This window comes from Hippocampus guttulatus, chromosome 2 (assembly GCF_054856545.1).
Source record: "Hippocampus guttulatus isolate MCC_2025c chromosome 2, RoL_Hgut_1.0, whole genome shotgun sequence".
In the NCBI taxonomy this organism is placed as follows: domain Eukaryota; kingdom Metazoa; phylum Chordata; class Actinopteri; order Syngnathiformes; family Syngnathidae; genus Hippocampus; species Hippocampus guttulatus.
The window spans coordinates 2,421,615-2,441,405 of record NC_141262.1 but is presented as its reverse complement, the minus strand read 5'-3'; the positions used below and the strand labels follow the sequence as shown (position 1 = coordinate 2,441,405).

Genomic DNA, 19,791 nt, shown 5'->3' with positions numbered 1-19,791 from the left:
GTGCTGTCATTTTGGCAACTTTGTCACTACGTTTTGTGACTTTTAAGACCCTCTTGGAAAAAATAAAAATAAACTCTTGTCTTTTGCAGAAGCCAAACATGAGACTGTACCATCATGTCAAACGGGGCTTGGCACGCACTCTGTAACCTCAGAGGTAAACCATGAAAATAATCCTTCCTAATTCAACATGTCATCCGTCCATCCTGTTAATAGTCCTGTGAAATCTGTAGACAAGCATCGACAGTCACCTGGAGATGAACCAGAAGAAAGGGAAGCTTCCCTGTTTTGGACATCAACCGCCAACTACAATAACAGAAGGTTACAAAACACACACACACACACACACACACACACACACACACGCTCAATCAGCCGCTGTACACCAGTTTTGTCCATTTGACTTATATTTCCACATATTGTGCCACAGGTTTTAAAAACACTACCCGCTCTCCAGTGACAAGTAGCAACCCAAATTTACGTTGGGAGTTCTTTGCAGGTAATTTGGGGATGGGGGACACAATTCAGTTCAATGCGTCACGATATAGAGCTCAGCGCTTCTCAGCAAATGTATTTTTAGTTGCAATTGATGCAAATTGATGTTGATATTCAACACCAGAATCTTCATTCCCGACTCGATTTTTGGCGTTTGTTACATTGCTACTATACATTTCCATTCTGCAGATAAGTGGGAGAAGGATCAGCACAGCAACGTGAGTACAATCAATATCTTGAAGCGTGAAGGTTAAGATTACTTCTGACATGCAACATATGTGACTTCCTGCCACCTCTGGCCACCTCTGTCCTTTTCTGTCTTTCTCCTTCAGTAGGAGTGAATTGGCTAGCATTGGACTAGTGCTTTTGTGGTAGACCAATTACTCTCTTCTCTCCATTTTTTTTCTCTGTATGTGTGATGCCTGGTTGTTTGTGGGTAACCGGCGTGTGCATGACACTTTCTGTGCTTTGGATTTTGTGGATGCATGTGTTGTTGATGGGGTGGTGGTGGTGGTGGTGGTGGTGGTGGTGGAGGGGGAGAGGGCATCCCGTCAGGTTTCGGTGCCGGTATCGCCTCAGACCAGACGGGCCGACCGCTGGTCCTGGGACCTAGACGAGGAGCGAAAGCGTCAGGAAAGGTGGCAGCAAGAGCAGGAGCGCCTGCTGCAGGTACCGGTACATGGCGTGGTGGCGAGGCAAAGCATGGCGCATGAGGCCACTTCCAGGATTCACTCCTCAGTTTTGGTTTTATTTGTGCAAGGGTCACACTGTCAAAAGCTTGCTACTTTCCCCGGCGGTGTGGTCCCCTTATACAGTTTCTCCACCTCTTGGGTGAGATTTGTCGTTTTCAGCATACAGTAGAAGGCCCCACCCATTTATCAAATGCTCACTTAAGACTTTTGTTCACACTTAAACCTATAAAATGATCCTTTTAGTTTGTCAAAGTTTAAATCTAATTACTGGTATTTCATTTTATTTTTCATAGTAATAGTCATAGGAGTATTTGATTTATTTGAAAATTTAGTTGTAATCATTTTAACAGTTTGTTTTTTATTTGTATTCATATACGTACTGTATAAATAAATGTATATGACTTATGTGTGCATTGTTCAAGTTTAGAAATCTTACAAATTATAAGTAGACAATAAAAATAAGTACTGTATTTCATTACTGCACATAAAATATATATACGGGTATGTCATTTTATTGATCATGGTCCACGCAGTATTTAAAATGTTTTTTGTGCACATCATTGAATTCAGCAGTTTCTTGTCATTTTAATCATTAGTTTATGTGCAATACATAATATGCGTAGTTTAATAAAATGACTACCGGTACACCGTTTGTATTTTTCAGGTATTCAAGAGAAAGTATTTTAAATTTAATTCCCCCCAAGAAATGTCATTGATCACTCATTTGTTTGCCTACCGCTGCTTTTAAACCGTGAGATGAGCTTCTGACCTAAATGTGTTACATGTCACAAGGCCGATTAACCACATTCCATTGCACCCTTGAAAGCTTGCAGCCATTTTTATGATCAGAGCGTTTACTTATCGTAACAATCGCTCATCGTAACAACCGCTCATGTCCCGCTGCCACCACCTGAGGGCCGCCTAGGTGCTGTGTCAAAGCTTGTGCTGGTGGGATGCTGCTGCCTAAATGCCACACCCCTCCCCCCGTCATCCTCTGCAGCTCAGTGCGAAAGGTTTCTGAACTCCGATGATGGATGGATGGATGGATGGATGTGCGTGCGGTGCATCACGTGCTGGTTATGTTTCATCCCTATAATTGTTTGTCCTGCTCTGTGATTGTCGTCAGGCTTCCAATGCAAGTCCAAATAGGGGAAAAAAATGTCATTACAAAGATCATAATGCCCAAAGAGCTCTCTGAAGTTCAAATTACAGCCACGTTAAATACATTTTTAAATTGACATCTGGCAGTGTCAATCAAAATGGAGCATTTTTCAGAGTGTATGAGGGACGTGAAGGTGTCATTAATTCGACTTTCCAAACTGAGTGCCTTAAATAGCCTTCAAAATGAGTACGATGACAACCACTGCTCTGTAATTTCTCACACAAGCCGAACGTCACGCTGTTGTCGTGTGTCCAAAAACATCTTCAATTTTAAGCCTGCAGGCACCCAGTTTATTATCTTTGTAAGAGGCAGACATTTTTTTAACAGTGAAACAATTCTCGGAAAACTGCATATCCAGCTCCTGCCTGCTTCTCCTGTCCTTTTTCTGTTTGTTTTTTCCTTTTTTTTTTTTTACATTCACTCTCGACAAGCCAATCTTCGATGATGTCTAAATCCGTTTTTACACGCCTCCGACATAAATCACAATGTCTTGTCTTGTTTTCCGGTTTGTGTCTGTATGTGGTGTGCTGCCGTGGTAACACAGGAAAAGTACCAGCGGGAGCAGGAGAAGCTCAAGGAAGAGTGGGAGAAGGCCCAGAGGGAGGTGGCCCGGGAGGAGAGGCGCTACCATGAGGAGGTGCGAGCATATCTGTACACAATACAATCTCTGTTAGTCTATGGACAGTGGACGTGTATCGGCTGGCCCAGAAGCTCAGCTTTTCTGCATGATGATTGGATGATCTGTCTGAAGCTGAATCTCTTTTTGATTGACAGCGAAATGAGCCAATCACCGATCTTTTGGTGTAGGCATCCGTGGGAGCATCTTTCAATTCTCATTCTTTTCTGAGTTGAACTGGAGACTTTGTCTAATTATCTTTGCGACACTCTCTTTGTTGAAAACAACGAGCGACAAATGAATCTTTTTTTTCTGGTGGGTTTTATTGTAGTTGTAGGAGACTAGTTAAGTCCCTGGAAAAGCCGCGTTGTTGGTATGACAGGGTCACAGATCATTTTCTTGAAAAGGAACAAAGAGTAGAATTCACGTATAAATCAACGGGCACATTTTATGATGTAGGCCAAAATTGATCTTCCCCTGCTTGACAGACCGGCATCCGCCACTGTTGATAAGATACGCATTTGGGGTGGTCGTGACCAACCTTTAGCAACCTTACAACTTCTTGTAATGGCGCTAGCTAGCTGCAAACCTGTTGCAAACATACAACTTCTTGGAATATGCCGCTAGCTAGTTGCCATATTCTTCTCATTTGTCAACAAATGGCAGCGTGTCATATGATTTTCTTCAGGTTTTACATCGCGGGAGTGTTTCTTTTTGTAATTACGTTACAGTGGTTACAGAACGTGTCGCAGTTGTAATTGAGTTGTTTCCCTGTGCGTCCATTTTTGTTGCTTACTGCTCCCACGTTTACCCTCACGTCAGGAACGTCTAATATTGGAAGAGACGGTCACACCCCTGACTCCGCCATCGTCTGCCCCTGCCCCGTTGGCTTCCAAAGGCCAGGACACGATCGTGCGCTCACTTGCTGACTGGGAGCGCAAACAGGAGCACCTGGAAAGACATTCGGTGAACAACTCATTTGTTCATTTGTTAACTCATTCAGTACCAACCAATTCTGGACCAAGTCTGAAAAGACGTTTAAAAACGTCTTTGGGAGTGATTGAGTTAATCATTATTAGTTTGTGTTATTGGGTGTTCTCAAACCTTTTGGGCTCAAGGACCCTTTCAAGTGGAGAAATTAAAAAGGTGTCTCGTTATAATCCTATTGAGTTATCTTGCATCTGGAATGTGCTCTAAAAAAAGCTACTTTCTTGTCTGTTTTCGGGAAAAAAAGGCTAATGTTGCATTGAGTCATTCATATTTTTAGAGAAATTATTTGCGCAAAGTTTTGAGAGTAAAATTGTTGTTTTTGAAAAAGTCATCATCTTTAAAAAAACAGTGATGTATTTTGTCTGGATGAAGAGTCATAATCTTTTGGGAACCAAGATAGTTGTCATCTAGAATATTAAAGTCTAATTTAAATGAGGGCCGAGATTCATTTTAATAAGTCCATCCATCCATTTTCCGAACCGCTTGATCCTCACTAGGGTCGCGGGGGGTGCTGGAGCCTATCCCAGCCATCTCCGGGCAGTAGGCGGGGGACACCCTGAATCAGTTGCCAGCCAATCGCAGGGCACACAGAGACAAACAACCATCCACGCCCACACTCACACCTAGGGACAATTTAGAGCGTCCAATCAGCCTACCATGCATGTTTTTGGAACGTGGGAGGAAACCGGAGCACCCGGAGAAAACCCACGCAGGCCCGGGGAGAACATGCAAACTCCACACAGGGAGGCCGGAGCTGGAATCGAACCCGGTACCTCTGCACTGTGAAGCCGACGTGCTAACCACTGGACTACCGGGCCGCCCTCCATTTTAATAAGTGAACTTCAAAATACAACTTCATCCTCCTGGTATTACACCATTTATCATGGAAAATTATTCTAATGGGGCTAATATTTTTGAAAAATAAAAATGGTGTTCTTCAAGAAATAGGACTTTATTGCCGTTGTAATACACCGTTAGCACAATTTACTTGATCAAAAGCTAAATTAGGATGGATTAATTGTCCCCGAGTGTTAGGTGTACCCCTTTTTTAAATGATATCTCATTATTTATTGGAAATTACTTTGAGGGTCCTCAGCCCAATTTTTGGAAACATTTACATTGAGTGATTGATTGACCAGCTAACAGTCCTTTATCTCTGATTGGCTAACAGAAGGAAAGTGCAGAGAACGAAAAGACGAGCGACATCAGCGCCACCGACGACAGCTTCAGAACAGCCAAGAGGTTTGTTGACGCATGAAAGCACATGTCAAGAAAACAGAATGATTGCTTCAATAAATATGACATAAAAGGCTATGTTCAGACGACAGGTCTTGTTGCTCAATTTGAGCTTTGGGGTTTTTTTTGTTTTTTGTTTATTTTTGGAGGGGGGGGGGGTAAATTGACATTACACCTTCGTCTGGTGTATGAACCAAATGTGTCCCCAAAGTGACCCGCATGCGCAGAAGAACCGATAGCGTCACTTCCAACTAGCTATGGGCTGATAACCAGTTTGACGATTTACCGTGGTTTTAAAAAATGCTAATACTGTCTGTCACCAGTAATGAGCTCTTCTTTTCTTTTTTGGGGGGGAGCAGCGCCCAATATAATTGATATGTTTCTGAGTGAGGGCACACGGTGAGGTCGGCCACCCTCGGCCTACGCCTGCCCGATGCAGCAGCAAATATATAAATATAAATAAATAGAGAGAGAGATTTGTTTTTTGTATCATTAATAGTTTTTCCATTTGTGCAACATACTCCACCTACTTTTTTTCTCAAAAAAGTAACTCAAATGTTTTTTCTTTGTGTTTCAATTATAATTGTACATTTTGAAACATAGTACTAGTACATGGTTTTTGTTGGGCAATACAGGAAGCAAACATCCCTACCTTGGCACAGGTGACATTGGTAAATCCGCCAGCGGCGGCCTTCAGTTTTGTGCATGACCCTCACATTCGCATTGAATAGTTATCAGAGTTAAAAAGCCATCATGCGTATGATGATTCCAAAAATGCCCGTGATGATTGTGGCAGCAGAGCGGTGTAGTGGTTCGTAGTGCATCCACCTCAGACATTCTGGGCTCTCATCTCGGCACAGACTCCATGTTGTCTTTCCACTTTCCACATTTTCTATTATATTCATTGAAAGGTCCAAATTGTCCATAGTGTGAATATGTGACTACCTGTACTTGTGTGTGCCTTATGATTTACTTGTGATCAGTCCAGGATGCAGCGCACTCATGTCGCCCTAAATCATCTGGGTTAGGCTCCAGCTTCATCATCGCCCTAATGAGTTAGAAGTGTTACGTCGTTATATTATCTCCTAAAAATAGAGCAATAACGTTGTCTTTTGTGTGGGCCATTTTCAGCTCGGTGAGTCAGAGTAGCTGCCTGCAGAATGGCCAGAGGATTCACCAAATGGCCGGCAAGCCCTCCGCGCCAGTCAAGAAACGGCAAGACACTGAAATCGGCAAGCCTGCCCGCCCTGCGGGAGAACGCAGGTATGTGATGAACGTATGTGCTTAAATGGACTCTCCTTCAGTCTATCGTTTAAAGACGCTTCCTGCCTGTTGACAGTAATTGTCTGGCATATTGGTGAGAGCGAAGAGTAACCCTGGCAACAGCAGTGCTCTTGTGCTGTGCTATCGTTGCCGCATTTGAGGCTTTCATTGTGATGAGCCGCAGTTTTTCAGTTGCTGTGTTAGGCCAGCAGGTGGCACCAACCACCTGTCTTCCTGTCCGTCTGAGGAAAACAAGTTTATATTAATTGCTGCAGTAACTCGCACAGATTACCATCACCATCACCATCATCATCATCATGCCCCAGCCTGTTTTCCAGAAACCCACATAAGAGCAGACTCTGAATCAAGATATGCACTAATCGGCATAGTCGTTTAAATCCCTCAAAGCCAGGTGTGCCCAACCAGTCAATCACAGTCCACCGGTAGTTCGCAGACTGGTTCCAAGTCTACCGCGAGTGGTATAGAGGGGGAAAAAAATGTGTGTGTCTGTATCCGTGTTAATAATATTACATATTTGTGTCTTAGTGTACACTGCACCCTTCTATAGCCCCCCTACAGATTTTTTTTTGTGATTTCCTCGGTTGTGAATACACAACAAAGGAATAAATAACAAACACTTCTGAGACAGTCCAGTCTCTTACATTTCACTGACATCTGATCGTTCTCTTGAGGCTACGCTCAAGGAAATGCCAAGGGGGGCTATAGAATTTATTTTGTGATTTCCTCGCTTGATGTTCTGTTTTGATGCATTATTTTCAATTTTCGTAGTTTCATTGAAGTAATCATTAATTTACGTTTTTCGGAGGCGGTCATGAACGCCTCTCGAGTCGAACGGAAGGAGAGTAGCTCCGTCTAGTGGATGCTTTGAAGATTGCGTTTTATAATCCAGTGCGTCCAATATATGAAAAAAGTTCAAAAATAGCCCATTCATTGAAGGTTCGCCTCATAATCCAGTGCGGCTTTTAGTGCGGAAAATACGGTACATACAGTATATATATATATATATATATATATATAGTATATATAGTATATATTTTTATATATGGGCGGCCTGGTGGTCCAGCGTGTGAACCTCACAATGCAGAGGTTGTGGGTTCGATCCCGACCCCGGCCTTCCTGTGTGGAGTTTGCATGTTCTCCCGGGCCTGTGTGGATTTTCTCTGGGTACTCCGGTTTCCTCCCACATTCCAAAAACATCCATGGCAGGCTGATTGAACACTCAAAATTGTCCTTAGGTGTGAGTGTGAGCGCAGATGGTTGTTCGGCTCTGTGTGCCCTGTGATTGGCTGGCAACTGGTTCAGGGTGTCCCCCGCCTACTGCCCGAAGACGGCTGGGATAAGCTCCAGCACCCCCCGCCCCCTGACCTTTGTGAGGATAACGCAGAATGGAAAATGGATGGATGGATGGATAGATAGATAGATAGATAGATGTGTTTACTCTCAATCAAAGTTTGTTTGATCTTTAATTCACCGACGGCATTGTCAAAGAATGGGATTCTGGAGCGCCAGGTGAAGCACTTTAAAACGTTATACGCGAGCTGCAATTGTGATGTTTCTCCACTTAACACGTTACTAAAATTGCATCACTGCCCCCTCTGTGTCAGGTCGCCCAAGGCAGGCAGTAATTTCCTCTTCCCAAACTCTTGTATCGACTTTATTTTTCTGTTTTGTGTATGTTCGGGCCCGTTATGGCTATTTTTCATCGTGGCATGCGAGTGTTTGCGTGCACATGCGGTAAGGGGTCGATCGCAGGAGGTTGACTACGGTACTTGAAAAGTAGATCTTCGGTCCAAAAAAGTTGGGCACCCCCGCTCTAAACTAACCCAGATAAACGCGGTCTCTGGGCATGGCTATGCACTTCGTAGCTTGGTCGCTTGAATCCCACAACAATCTGTCCCATTTTCCAGGAGTGCGCCCATCACTAATAATGTGGGCCGCAGCCCACCCAAGCCCCTTCCGCCTTCCGTCGACGCACCGCCCAACAGGTATCCCCCATCGCCGCCATTTCGTGCTTCGCATCAACACTGTGATATGCTCGATTTGCGCTTGCTGTCATGGGAACAGAAATTAGGTTTTTAGAAGAATTGGGACACATACAGTACATTAATGTATGTTTGCCCATTGCTGTCCTAAAGGGTGATCAAATGAGTTTGGGGGGGGGGGGTTCGTCCACCTGATGGAAACTCGAGAGCTCCCTTAGTCCTGAGACGTGATGAAGCGGCGCATGGCTCATTGTTGCTCTTTTTATTGCCATATAGGTCTGTCAGCGGCAAGAAGCTGTGCTCCAGCTGTGGGCAGCCGCTGGGCAAGGGGGCCGCCATGATCATTGAGACCCTCAGCCTCTACTTCCACATCGACTGCTTTAAGGTGAGTGAAGAAGGCATTTTCCTCAGGTTAGCATGAGTAGGAGGGGTAACAATTATGAAGCGAGCAGATTTTCGGGGGTTCGCTCCATTAATATTGCTTTTGATTGTTGTGGTGAGTGCGGCGTGTGCAAGGGCCAATTAGGAGACACATCCACGGGCACCGATGTGCGGATCCGGAGCGGCCTCCTCAACTGCCACCAGTGCTACATTCGCTCCCGCTGTGAGTTGCCTCTACCCACATCACACGTGAGCATTAAAAAGTCATTTGCAAAATAGCCCAAAATTTAAGTAACCCAGATACACGCAGGCCCTTGATAAAGTTATGTGTCCATCCGCATAGTCTGTAGAATTCCTCAAAAATAAACGCTAACCCAGATTTAATACAGGCTAATGATAAAGCTTGTGCAGGCAGTTGGATAACTAAAAATAATCCACAAATATTTCAAGTAATCTCCTGTAGATTAACACATGGACTGGCTCGAGCTATGCATCTGGCCGCATATGGTCATAGCAAACCAACACAAACCATCAGGCTATGTGGTCATCCGCAGAGTTAGTTGAATCGCTCAAAAATGAAATACCACTGTGGTGTTGTTAGCTCACTAGCCAAAATGCAAACGTTATGCTACTAAAGTGAGACCTCGTTACTCGGTTTCTATTGGCCTATTGTTTTTTGTTTTGTTTTTACCAATTGACACCCAAAAACAAACAGCTCTTCCAAATACCACCATAATGATGCAATTAAAATTGACTGCACTTAAAAATTAATACAGATTGGAAACAAACCGTTCTGAAAAAAAATGTGTTGGGGGTTGTCAACATTGAAATATAACTGGACTGTAGTCTAAAAAAATGGTTTTCGACACCGTAACATGATACACAGTTTTCACATTTAATTCCATATTTTTTCTGTCTACCACTAGAGGGAGCTTGCATGCCACTCCGCATTTTGAGAATCACTGACAATCGCAGTCATCTATCTACGCAGCCATGATCAATTTCCTTGCGATTTGTCATCTCGCCTGCGCCCTCTGTCGCCGCTTGCTGAGCGTTTGCTGCTCTCTCGTTTCCCCTCAAGCAGCCGGACAGCCGACCACCTTGTGACGCCTCCGGTCAAGTTGAACCCGATCACCTGCCAAGCCCGGTCCTCCCGTGCAACCCCATTTCATCACATCACATGCCGTATGCAATATATTATTCTTTAACCGCAGAGTGTCAGGCATAAGAACAGTCACTCGATCGTATCCGCATTTTTATGAAGCACAATCTATTTAAACCACCATTCAGTTCCATATAAAGCATGTACGTTAATTGGATTTAACCTGGTTTAAGCATCTCATTCTCCCCCACCCCCCTACTTTTCATCAAACGGCATCCATTTTATGCCACTGCCAAAACCAGACGAAATGAGATATGCAAAGGCACCTTCGCAATGTGCAATACTGGACCTCTACAAGGGCAAATGTCATTTTGGATCAGCAATGAATTGTACACATGAGTGATGATGCCCAAAAATTGTTACTCGAATCCAAATAATCCACAAGGCTTCCACTGACACACACGCTTTGAATGTAATTCACAAGGGCAATAACTGGACTTGCTGCTTTAATGTGCCTTAGGAACAAAAAGGATGACGATGCAGCAAAGAAACATTAAAAAAAAATGTTTTTCCCCCCCCATTGTTTTTATTTCATTTCAAGGAGAAAAAGTGGCCAAATTGTCAGCGTCCTCCAAACTCCTTTATTGCAAGTCGTCCACTGTGCCGCCTCAGTGATTTTGCAGTGATTGAATGCGATTGTCGTCCATTTTGAGGAATATAAGCAGGGCGAGACAATTGACCTTTCGCTTAAACCGCACCCCCCCCCCCCCCTCCAAAAAACGTAGAGCAACCAGTCACAGCACAGCACAGAGGCTGGCGCTTTCCTGGTTTGAATTTTGCTTTTTTTTTTTCTCTATGCACAGCCGAGGGACACGAAGGTTGAATGGAAATGTATTCTTTTTTTAGGCTGTAGAAAAGCTGTTCCGTCGTCCACGTAGTTGATTGAATACGTCCATTTTAGTCGGTTGAATAGCGCAAAAATCCAAAACTAGGCTAGAAAAATCCAGACGCGAAGCCACGAGGCTGTCTGCATCGTCTGATGAATCCCTCAGGAATCGACTAAAATTCAACTTAGCCCAAATAAAAAAAGCAGGCTTAATAAAGCGAAGCGGTTGGCCTCAGTCGGTTGAGTAGTGCAAAATCGAAAAGCAGCCCAGACAAAAGCAAAATGTGGATGAAGCTATGCGGTCATCCACCATTGCGAGACGAAATCTTTTGTGTCTTTTTTTTTTTTTGCTTTAGTCAGTAACTAGTGTTCTGAGCGAAAGGTCAATTGAACGTATGCCAACTTTTTTTTGTTTGTTTTTGCTGTATTTGCTGTTTGAGAGCTAGGCATTGTGCTGCGGATGTTAAAAATAACTGCACGTTTACGCCTAAAACCAAAAGATGATGTTTAAAAAAAAAAGTACACATCTGAGCAATAGTTGCTGCGCTTCCCGGTGTCGTTGAGCATTTTCCTCTCTCAGTATTCCTCCGCTTCTCTTTTTCTATTCGCAGGGAGGCTTTCTTGTGTATTTATTATAATAGTCACCTGAACATTATCAACACCTTTCGATGTATCCTTTCATTCACTGTGTCAATGCAATGACTATGTTTATAAATAAAACCATCCAAAGTCAGTGTCTGCCTGTATTTTGATTTTGAGGAATTTCTCACTTGGTGGAAGGGTCAAACTGAGAAACGGGTCTCCCAATCTCAAAAGTGAGTCTTCACTTTCATTTAATGTCATGAACCACATGTCATTTTCTTATATTTTGTGCAGGTTTTTGCATTAATAAAAAAATGTAGGGTTTTTTTGTATTCTATTTTTTTAATCAGACCTCGTGAGAATGTAGGTAAATGTATTTGCTATTATATATTTTTTGGTTCCTTTCATTTTTTATTTGATTTCAGAATTGTTTGAAAATAGAAATGTAAGTTGTATCCCAAATGCTTAAATTTAGTACTATTTTCATGACTTTTAAAAAACGTTTTGGGTTGTTTTTTTTTCTTTGGGGGGGGGGTTCATGAATCATACATTAACATTTTTGTCTCCGTTAAATCTAATGTTTTTTTTAGTGAATCGGTGTAGAATGTTTAAAATGTTGTTTTCATAAATACATCAAATGTGGCTCGTTTGGCAGAAGTGGTGTTATATAACAAGCTTCGATGTTGCACTGACAGTCTCCTTATTTTTATGATTGAAATCTTTTTTTTAATTTTACATTATTGCAGTATTTGTATTATTTCAGTTACAACTTAACTTTAGTTACCCCTTTCGTGAGGCGGTTTCATATTTATTCATATTTTGCCATCGACCCTCTGTCAAAGCAAAATGAAATAATTGTTTTTCCTCAAATTGAGCTTTGTTACATTTACAGTATTCATTTAAAAAATCTACTTTTCAGCACGTCTGTTAGCTGTGAACTAAAGATGGATTAAGATTAAATGTGTATTTGTGAAATAGAACCTTTGCACATTTTCGTCAATTCTGGTTTCTCCTTATGCAACACTTCCACCAACATTTTTAATTTCCACTCTAAATCGAGGTAACACTCTTTGCATTATTGAAAATCACATGATAAACTGCCCACTGTACTAACCGCTGTCCCTGAAAGGGTTCAAATGAACACTTGCCAGTTGTTTCTTATTAATATCGCTTCATATCACAATGTTTCACATATGAAACAGAAAAGTGACCTTTCCCACTGTCCTCGTGTGTGTTGTTTGTGTGAGTGAAGCTGAGAACAAAAACATGACCGAGCCATTTAGCTTCTTTTTTTTTTTTTGCTATAATTATTGTTGTTTTTTTTGTTTCATCAACAAACATCTCAATGCCTTGGAAAACTATGTTCACACGTAGAAATATTCCCTTCTTAAATATAAGCATCCAATTCCTAACAACATATAAATATCCTTCCAGACAACAACACTCACAACAAAGTGGGAGATTTCAAACAAAAGAGACGACATGCAAATTATATCCAAATAAATACAACATTTGCATGCATTCCCTTTTTACCAAAAATAAATTCTTCGGGAATGCGACTGAAAATGAAGACGATACGTGTCTATGATTCAACTATTAGGAGACAAGAATACATATTAACACTATACAATTGGAGCCACAAACACACCGCAGTAGAAAGACACACGAAACATAGATTCATGTCTGAGGTGGGGGTGGGGGGGGCTGGTTGGGCGGGGAGCCGAAAGAGAGGGGGGCGTTCGCTGTAATTGTGCCTTTTTTCCCCCCATTATAGTGGACAATGGCAAGAAAATATCAAATTTTTAAAAAATGTGAATTTTCTGAAAAGCGGATAAAGCCGTGTGGTCGTCTGCATTGTGGGTTTGAATCCCACAAAAATCCAAACCTTGCACCGGTAAATGCAAACACCGCGCTTTTCCGCAGGGTTCCTTCATCAGCAAAATGACCCCAGAAAAGCGGGCTCTTCATAAATTTGTGGTTGTCAGTCCGATCCCTCCCAAACTTCAAAAATCTGATCACATCAAAACGAGCCAAGATGGATGCAAAGCGTGTACAATGCTATGCGGCTCACCACATACTTGGCTCAATCCAACTTGAATCAAAACTCACCCAGATGAATGCAAAAGGGCAAAAGCTACGCGGCTCTCCCCATAATAGAATCTCAAAGAAAAAATCTAATCAAACTAAAATCGGTCAGACGCATGGTCAGTTCATCCCTCAGAAATCATAACAGATACAATCCGAATTCTTGTCGTTGGCCGCACAGTCCTTTGAATCCTGCTAAAATGTAAACCGGCCCAGATGAATGATTCCGCACCAGTATGTGGCTGTCCGCATAGACAGTTCACTTCCTCAAAAATGGACCCTAGATGAAAAGCAGGTCGCGTAGTTTGTTGAATCCCCTAAAAATGTACTAAAATCAAAAGTAGCACAGATTTAAAAAATTCTAGATTTTGATAAAAAAAATGCGGTCGTCTGCATTGGTGGAATGCTATAAAAAACAGCCCGGATGCATGCAAACTTAAATTAAAGCTATGCAGCTGTCCAAATTAAATAAAAAAAAACACCTGGATAAAATTACGCGATCAGCCACATAATTGGTGGAATGCCCCCAAAATCCAACCTCGCCCCGATAAATGCAAACTGGAGATCAAGTTATTCGGCAGTCCACATCTCTGAAAAATCGACCCCCGATAAAATGCAGGCTCTTGATAAGACTATGTTATTGTTCACAAAATTAGTCGAATTCCATCCAAATCAAAACTCCAGCCGCTGCAATGCAGGCGTTCCTGAAACTATGCAGTCAGCCACATAGTCAGCCGCGCGTTGGTCTGTTCTAAGGTAAACATAGTATCTGTCAAGTAATGCAATGCTGCAGTTGGTGAAAAAAGGGAAATAGCACGTGGACAAAACAATCCAAAATGTGTGTGTGGGGGGGGGGGGGGGGGGTGCAAAACAGTCCAATTTTGAGTTGTTTTGTGAAGTTGGGTTATTTTCCACCCACCTGGTTTTAGAGCGAAACTGCAGTTGGCCGAATGTGCCACGAAAGTGTATTTTAGTTGAGCAAATGCCACACAAGAGGGAGACAAAACGAAAGCAGGTTTGACTGTCAAGTGTCCATCAGTTTGTTTGTGACCACTTAGAACATGCTGCTTTTTACTAAAGCAGCCTTGGCTCCGTTCTGTCTCTGCAAGGACGACAGCACGCTGGCGAACGGCCCGCCCAGCGAGTCCGGGATGGAGGTGATGGTCCCCGGGGCGGCGGCCCAGCCTTGGCTCGGCGACGTCACCCCGACCCCCATGCCGGACGACACGGCGCCCTTGCCGCTCTCCTCCTGTCCGCCGTTGCCGCCGCCGTTCACCTGCACGCCGGTGGGGCTGGGCCCTCCGCAGTTGGAGGTGGGTACCGGGTTGGGGCCCCCCGTGCTGTCCGGGTCGGTGGATTTGCCATCTTTGCTGTCGTCGTCCCGCGGGTCCGATTTCTTGCCGGAATTGGACTTGGCGGCGGCTGCGGCCGCCGCGGCTGCGCGCTCCTGCTTGCGGAACTTGGCCCGTCGGTTCTGGAACCAAACCTTGAAAAGATCCCCAAATCTGTCATCAGTTGGCCGCCACCTATTTTGAGGCTAAAATGACTATTTGATACTATTTGGACTCATTCAAACGACTACTGAGGATCCCAAACATGGTCTTTCTTTTTTTTGCATAAACATGCTAATTGACCGCAAATAACCCATTCCCACTGCATGCAGTTAATTTAATACAATCAATTCGATTCGACAGTTATTTTAAAAATGTCAATACAGCAGGGCTATTTGTGTCATAGGTCTTATACATGAATAATCCATCCATCCATCCATCCATTTTCCGAACCGCTTAATCCTCACTAGGGTCGCGGGGGGTGCTGGAGCCTATCCCAGCCGTCTTCGGGCAGTAGGCGGGGGACACCCTGAATCGGTTGCCAATCGCAGGGCACACAGAGACAAACAACCATCCACGCTCACATTCACACCTAGGGACAATTTTTTAGAGTGTTCAATCAACCTGCCATGCATCTTTTTGGAATGTGGGAGGAAACCGGAGTACCCGGAGAAAACCCACGCAGGCCCGGGGAGAACATGCAAACTCCACACAGGGAGGCCGGAGCTGGAATTGAACCCGGTACCTCTGCACTGTGAAGTCGACGTGCTAAACACTGGACTACCGGGCCGCCCTTACATGAATAATATACTGTAAAATATTTTTTTCTGCAGTTAAGGTAACACGTGCTCATTTTGGGAGGGGGATTGTGAGACATATAATCAATTATATCATTCAATAATTTTCTGAAAATATATTCCTTCTCTCCAGCGCACACCCTATTGCCAATACATGCCCGCTACTCTATATTGAAGTAACTATTTGTTGAACGGAATGACAATGAAAAAGGGTAATTTTGTGACTTCCGTATCCATACCTTTCCCCCACTCCTTTAGACAGTATGTACAATTGACTTGAGTATACTGTACATACTTATGTTTAAACTCTTACTCAAACCTTGTTAAAGAAATGCATTTGCAAAAATAAATTGGGGGCTTTGCTCTTTTCACACCTGACTGCTAATAAACGTCTGGCCCTCTGCAGTCAAGTAACGCAAGGCCATTTTCAATCGGCTTGATAGTGACGTCACTTTAATATTTGCAATAGTGACCCCAAAAGACGCTTCAATCGTGTGGCTTGTCTTCTGAAAAACGAAATACTTTTTCATGCTTTAAGATGGAAAGTATGAAAAATATATACTTTTATTATCGATGATCATTATACACCATATTCTTATTGATTAGGATGCGCCTTTATTTGCTTTGTATTGATCAGCAGTGTTTTCATGTTCGATCATATCGTTTATATCTTAACGTCTTTCAAGTGAGCGTTTTTATTTATCGACTTCAACAAAATAACACGTCGTTTTATAAAAACGCACGTGTAAAAATCACGACCTTTTCTGTATATGCGTCACCTTTGCGGTTAAGTAAAAAATTGCTGAATGCATTCCATTTTGTGACTATATTCAAACAAAAAAAGGGGGGGGGTGGAAACAACCAAACTAATTTCCACTTGGCAACATTATGCCAGTGTGTGCATTTCTTTGAGTCTTGTATCGGAACCAAATTGTGGTTTGGAGCGGAAAGAATTTGGGAGCCCCTTTTGTAACCGGAGCGCATCTTAGCGGGAATCCCCCTCGCTGCTCTTGACTTGGCGATTGTTTACCTGCACTCTAGCTTCAGTCAGGTCTATCTTGAGTGCCAGCTCTTCACGCGTGTAGATGTCCGGGTAGTGGGTCTCGGCGAAGACCCTCTCCAACTCCTTGAGCTGCGCGCTGGTGAAGGTGGTCCGGATGCGCCTCTGCTTGCGCTTCTCGTTCAGACCCCCGTGGTCCGTAAACAGCTTGTAGGGCACTGCATACGGCAGGAGGAGACGATGGCGTCATTTTGTTAGAAATAGAATCATAGTAATAAATCCTTTGGGGGTCATGTTATGAAATCTTGAATCTAAGTGCAGCACAAGTGGCATTGCTTTCTGTTTTGTGTCAAGTGGACGCCCAAGATTGGTTTCCCTCTTCCGTAAAAACGCGCGTGATCATCTCGCGTGAAGTTGTCAGTTGTTGTCAACTGACTCAAAAGTGGAATTCTCAATGTGATCTCGTAATCGTAAATGTAAAACGTGGTTTAATTGTGTCCGGAACGCCGTGCGTATTCGTCGCTTGAAAGTGTTCGTTTCACTTTTACTGCGCGCGATTCCGTTTTAAATGTGTTCAAGTGTGTGTCCGGTGATCATCCATGTGTGCTTTGAGTCGCAAATGCATTTCGATTCTGTCCCGAAAGCGTGGGTAAATTGTCATAAGTCGTCGCCTTGCGCGTACCGTAACTCCCAATTTGGGCGCCAATAACGAGTTTTGCTCTTTGCTTATCTAATTATTCGTCTCATCGCAAAGTAAACACATTACGGCGGCTTATAGGATAATTCTGTTGGAGGCTTTCGGGTGTGACACGCGCGTAACCGAATTACACGCACGCAGCCGCTCCTAACACGATAAATTCCTTCATTTGTGTACGCAAATGCGGCTCCGACCGAGCGAGCGGTGCGTTGCCTCTTGAAAGTGCGCCTCACCTGCCGCGTAGGGGCTGCTCTGGTGGTCCCTCAGCGTGCCCAGGCTGCAGGAGCCGGGCGCCAGCGACGGGCAGCCGCCGGTGGCCCCGAACGTGGTCCGGATGGGGTTGTACTGGAAGCCGCTGGCCTGGCTGCACGAGCTGAAGTCCGCGTAGGCCGACGCCAGGCTCGACGTGTCCATGCCGGCCATGCACGACTCGTAGGCGGACGAGTTGAGGTAAGAATACTCCATTTTATACATTTGGGAATGCACCCAAAAGCTGAAGAATCCCCAAGTCGTCTTATGGTGGCGGGCGAGAGGGATGAGAACGTGTGAGGTTTTTCAGCTTTTTCTTTTTTGGTTTGTTTGGGCTTTTTTTTTTTTTTTTCTCGATGTTGACTGCTCGGCGGCCACTCCAGAAGTGGCCTCCTTTATAGCAGCCCAGGCGCGTTTTGTGAAAAGCCCCCTAAGAGCCGCCTCGCCGGAGGTCTCCAGAGCATATCCAGCTCATCAGAAACGCGCGGACGAACAAAAGCAGCGCCGTGCGCGCGCCGCACTGCCTCCTTCCTTCGTCCTCCACCGCTGCCACTGCCGCCTCCCTGCTTTACATGACAATAAGTCATCAGTCTATTGGGCCCGTCGTCCGGCCGAGCTGCAGCATCATTGATCTCACCCCCCCCCCCCCCCCGCCCCCCATCCCATCCCCCTGCATCTGTAATTAGAATTTAATAGCGCCGCAGTAGAAGCAGAGAAGGAGAGCGGGCCTCCTTTTGCCCTTTAATTCGATCACACCACTTAGAAATAATGAAAGTTGGGTGACGATTCTCCCTGATGCAATTTGCTCGCCCCAAGCTTTTAAAAGGCAGCCTGCGAGCCTTTTGCCACACTGTCTTGATTTTCTTCTCTGTAGACCCCCCCCCCGCCCCCGCCCCACGTGGATTACACGGTGCTCATCCATGCAATAAATATTTGTGCACATAATTCACTCTAGGAATGTACAATGTCACATTTTTTGTACAATTTTGTTGTCACCCAGCCTGTTTTCTGTCATTTTGAATGACTTGTGATACGAACTTCCAATTTCCACAATTGAGTTTTTCTCGTTGTAATGACTGCTGCAGCGGTCATCAACCGGTCATATTAATCCCCCCCCCCCCCCCCCCCATGTGCACCTTTGATTATTTTTTACAATTATTATGATTGTTTATTGCTGTTATTGTATGATGAGTATAGTTGCTCCAATTGTATATTAAAATGCAGCAGAGTATTTTTATTAACATGTCTCTGCCTTTGTTTGGCATTAACTGCAGCTTTATGTTGTTTTTGACAAGGGTGATCAAGTTGATAATGAGCCAGAAATTTCCCGTTTTCGTAACTGATTTATTCCATGAACCAAAATAATCAATTTAATGATTGAATGGATCCCGATACACTGTTCGCCCCTCTTAAGAACGTATTAACATCATGACAGACAATTACTAGTGTGCTTTTAGAATTTTGTTTTCTTTTTTTTTTCTTCTTTTTTTTCCTACATCAAATGTGCACAATGTTTAAGTCAATTTTATTGTGATCTACAAACTCCCTAATAATTTTCACAGTGTAGTTTTTCTTTTCCATCATTTTTCCATCGAGCACCTAGAAGTGAAGTACTGTAAATGCAATTCAAATTTTTAGTCAATACAGTTTTGCCTTTTTCTCTGACATAAAATGTTCTCTGTCATCAAGTAATAATAATTCCAAATATGGCTTTCATATTTCATGTATGCCTGTTATTGGTGCAGTACACTAATTACAATGTTCTAATAAACGAAACATGAATCAGCTCCATAGCTTCATCTGATATATGCTGTTGTAATGGTTTAAAATATTGTTTAAAAACACCCACCCACACACACACACACATTTTCTAGCCTATGCATATATTACAATATTCATAACTGCATTTGAAGGAAATTAAACTCATCTATGAATAATTTTCAATGAAGGCAAGTAAACGACATTTTCGACATGGCAATATAGGTACATATAGAATGTTGGTTTCATGTATGGTTAGTCGAGATCTTTTTACGTCGCAAAAAGGCCTTGCCGTGTTCTTCTATAAAGTGCCACTGCTTTTCTTTGTTCTCGTGACTCGTTTGTTCCTCAAAAATCTCATTACACGTTTTTAGATCATACAATGAAAACCCGGAGAAATTAAAGACAAAAAAATAGAATCAATCATTTGTGATTTCCCCGTTACTCGTTGCCCAACCATTTCGTAATT

The 19,791-nt window shown here is 43.4% G+C and overlaps 2 protein-coding genes across 8 annotated transcripts in view; one reads left to right on the top strand and one right to left on the bottom strand.

Annotated features, from left to right (window-relative positions):
- Nucleotides 1–11,556, top strand: part of LOC147208218 (LIM and calponin homology domains-containing protein 1-like) — a 61,606-nt gene extending 50,050 nt beyond the window's left edge. For 2 of the 7 annotated variants that reach the window (XM_086106159.1, XM_086106157.1), the window contains 13 exons: nt 90–154; nt 231–318; nt 428–496; nt 682–710; nt 1,048–1,161; nt 2,891–2,983; nt 3,785–3,928; nt 5,124–5,194; nt 6,320–6,451; nt 8,380–8,457; nt 8,731–8,839; nt 8,956–9,058; nt 9,917–11,556. In XM_086106159.1, the coding sequence (XP_085962285.1) occupies nt 90–154; nt 231–318; nt 428–496; nt 682–710; nt 1,048–1,161; nt 2,891–2,983; nt 3,785–3,928; nt 5,124–5,194; nt 6,320–6,451; nt 8,380–8,457; nt 8,731–8,839; nt 8,956–9,058; nt 9,917–9,942 (1,121 nt within the window). In that variant the 3' untranslated portion in view covers nt 9,943–11,556. Of the gene's footprint in view, nt 1–89; nt 155–230; nt 319–427; nt 497–681; nt 711–1,047; nt 1,162–2,890; nt 2,984–3,784; nt 3,929–5,123; nt 5,195–6,319; nt 6,452–8,379; nt 8,458–8,730; nt 8,840–8,955; nt 9,059–9,761 lie in introns of all 7 variants that reach the window. The other 5 variants (XM_086106158.1, XM_086106160.1, XM_086106161.1 and 2 more) reach the window with 5 other exon arrangements.
- A 969-nt stretch (nt 11,557–12,525) lies between these two features.
- Nucleotides 12,526–18,083, bottom strand: phox2bb (paired like homeobox 2Bb). The gene is made up of 3 exons (XM_086105941.1): nt 17,549–18,083; nt 16,649–16,836; nt 12,526–14,976 (listed from the first exon to the last, which is right to left on the bottom strand). The coding sequence occupies exons 1-3, from the start codon at nt 17,787–17,789 to the stop codon at nt 14,545–14,547; spliced, it is 861 nt and encodes a 286-aa protein (XP_085962067.1). The 5' UTR covers nt 17,790–18,083; the 3' UTR covers nt 12,526–14,544.
- Between the last annotated feature and the right edge of the window lie 1,708 nt (nt 18,084–19,791).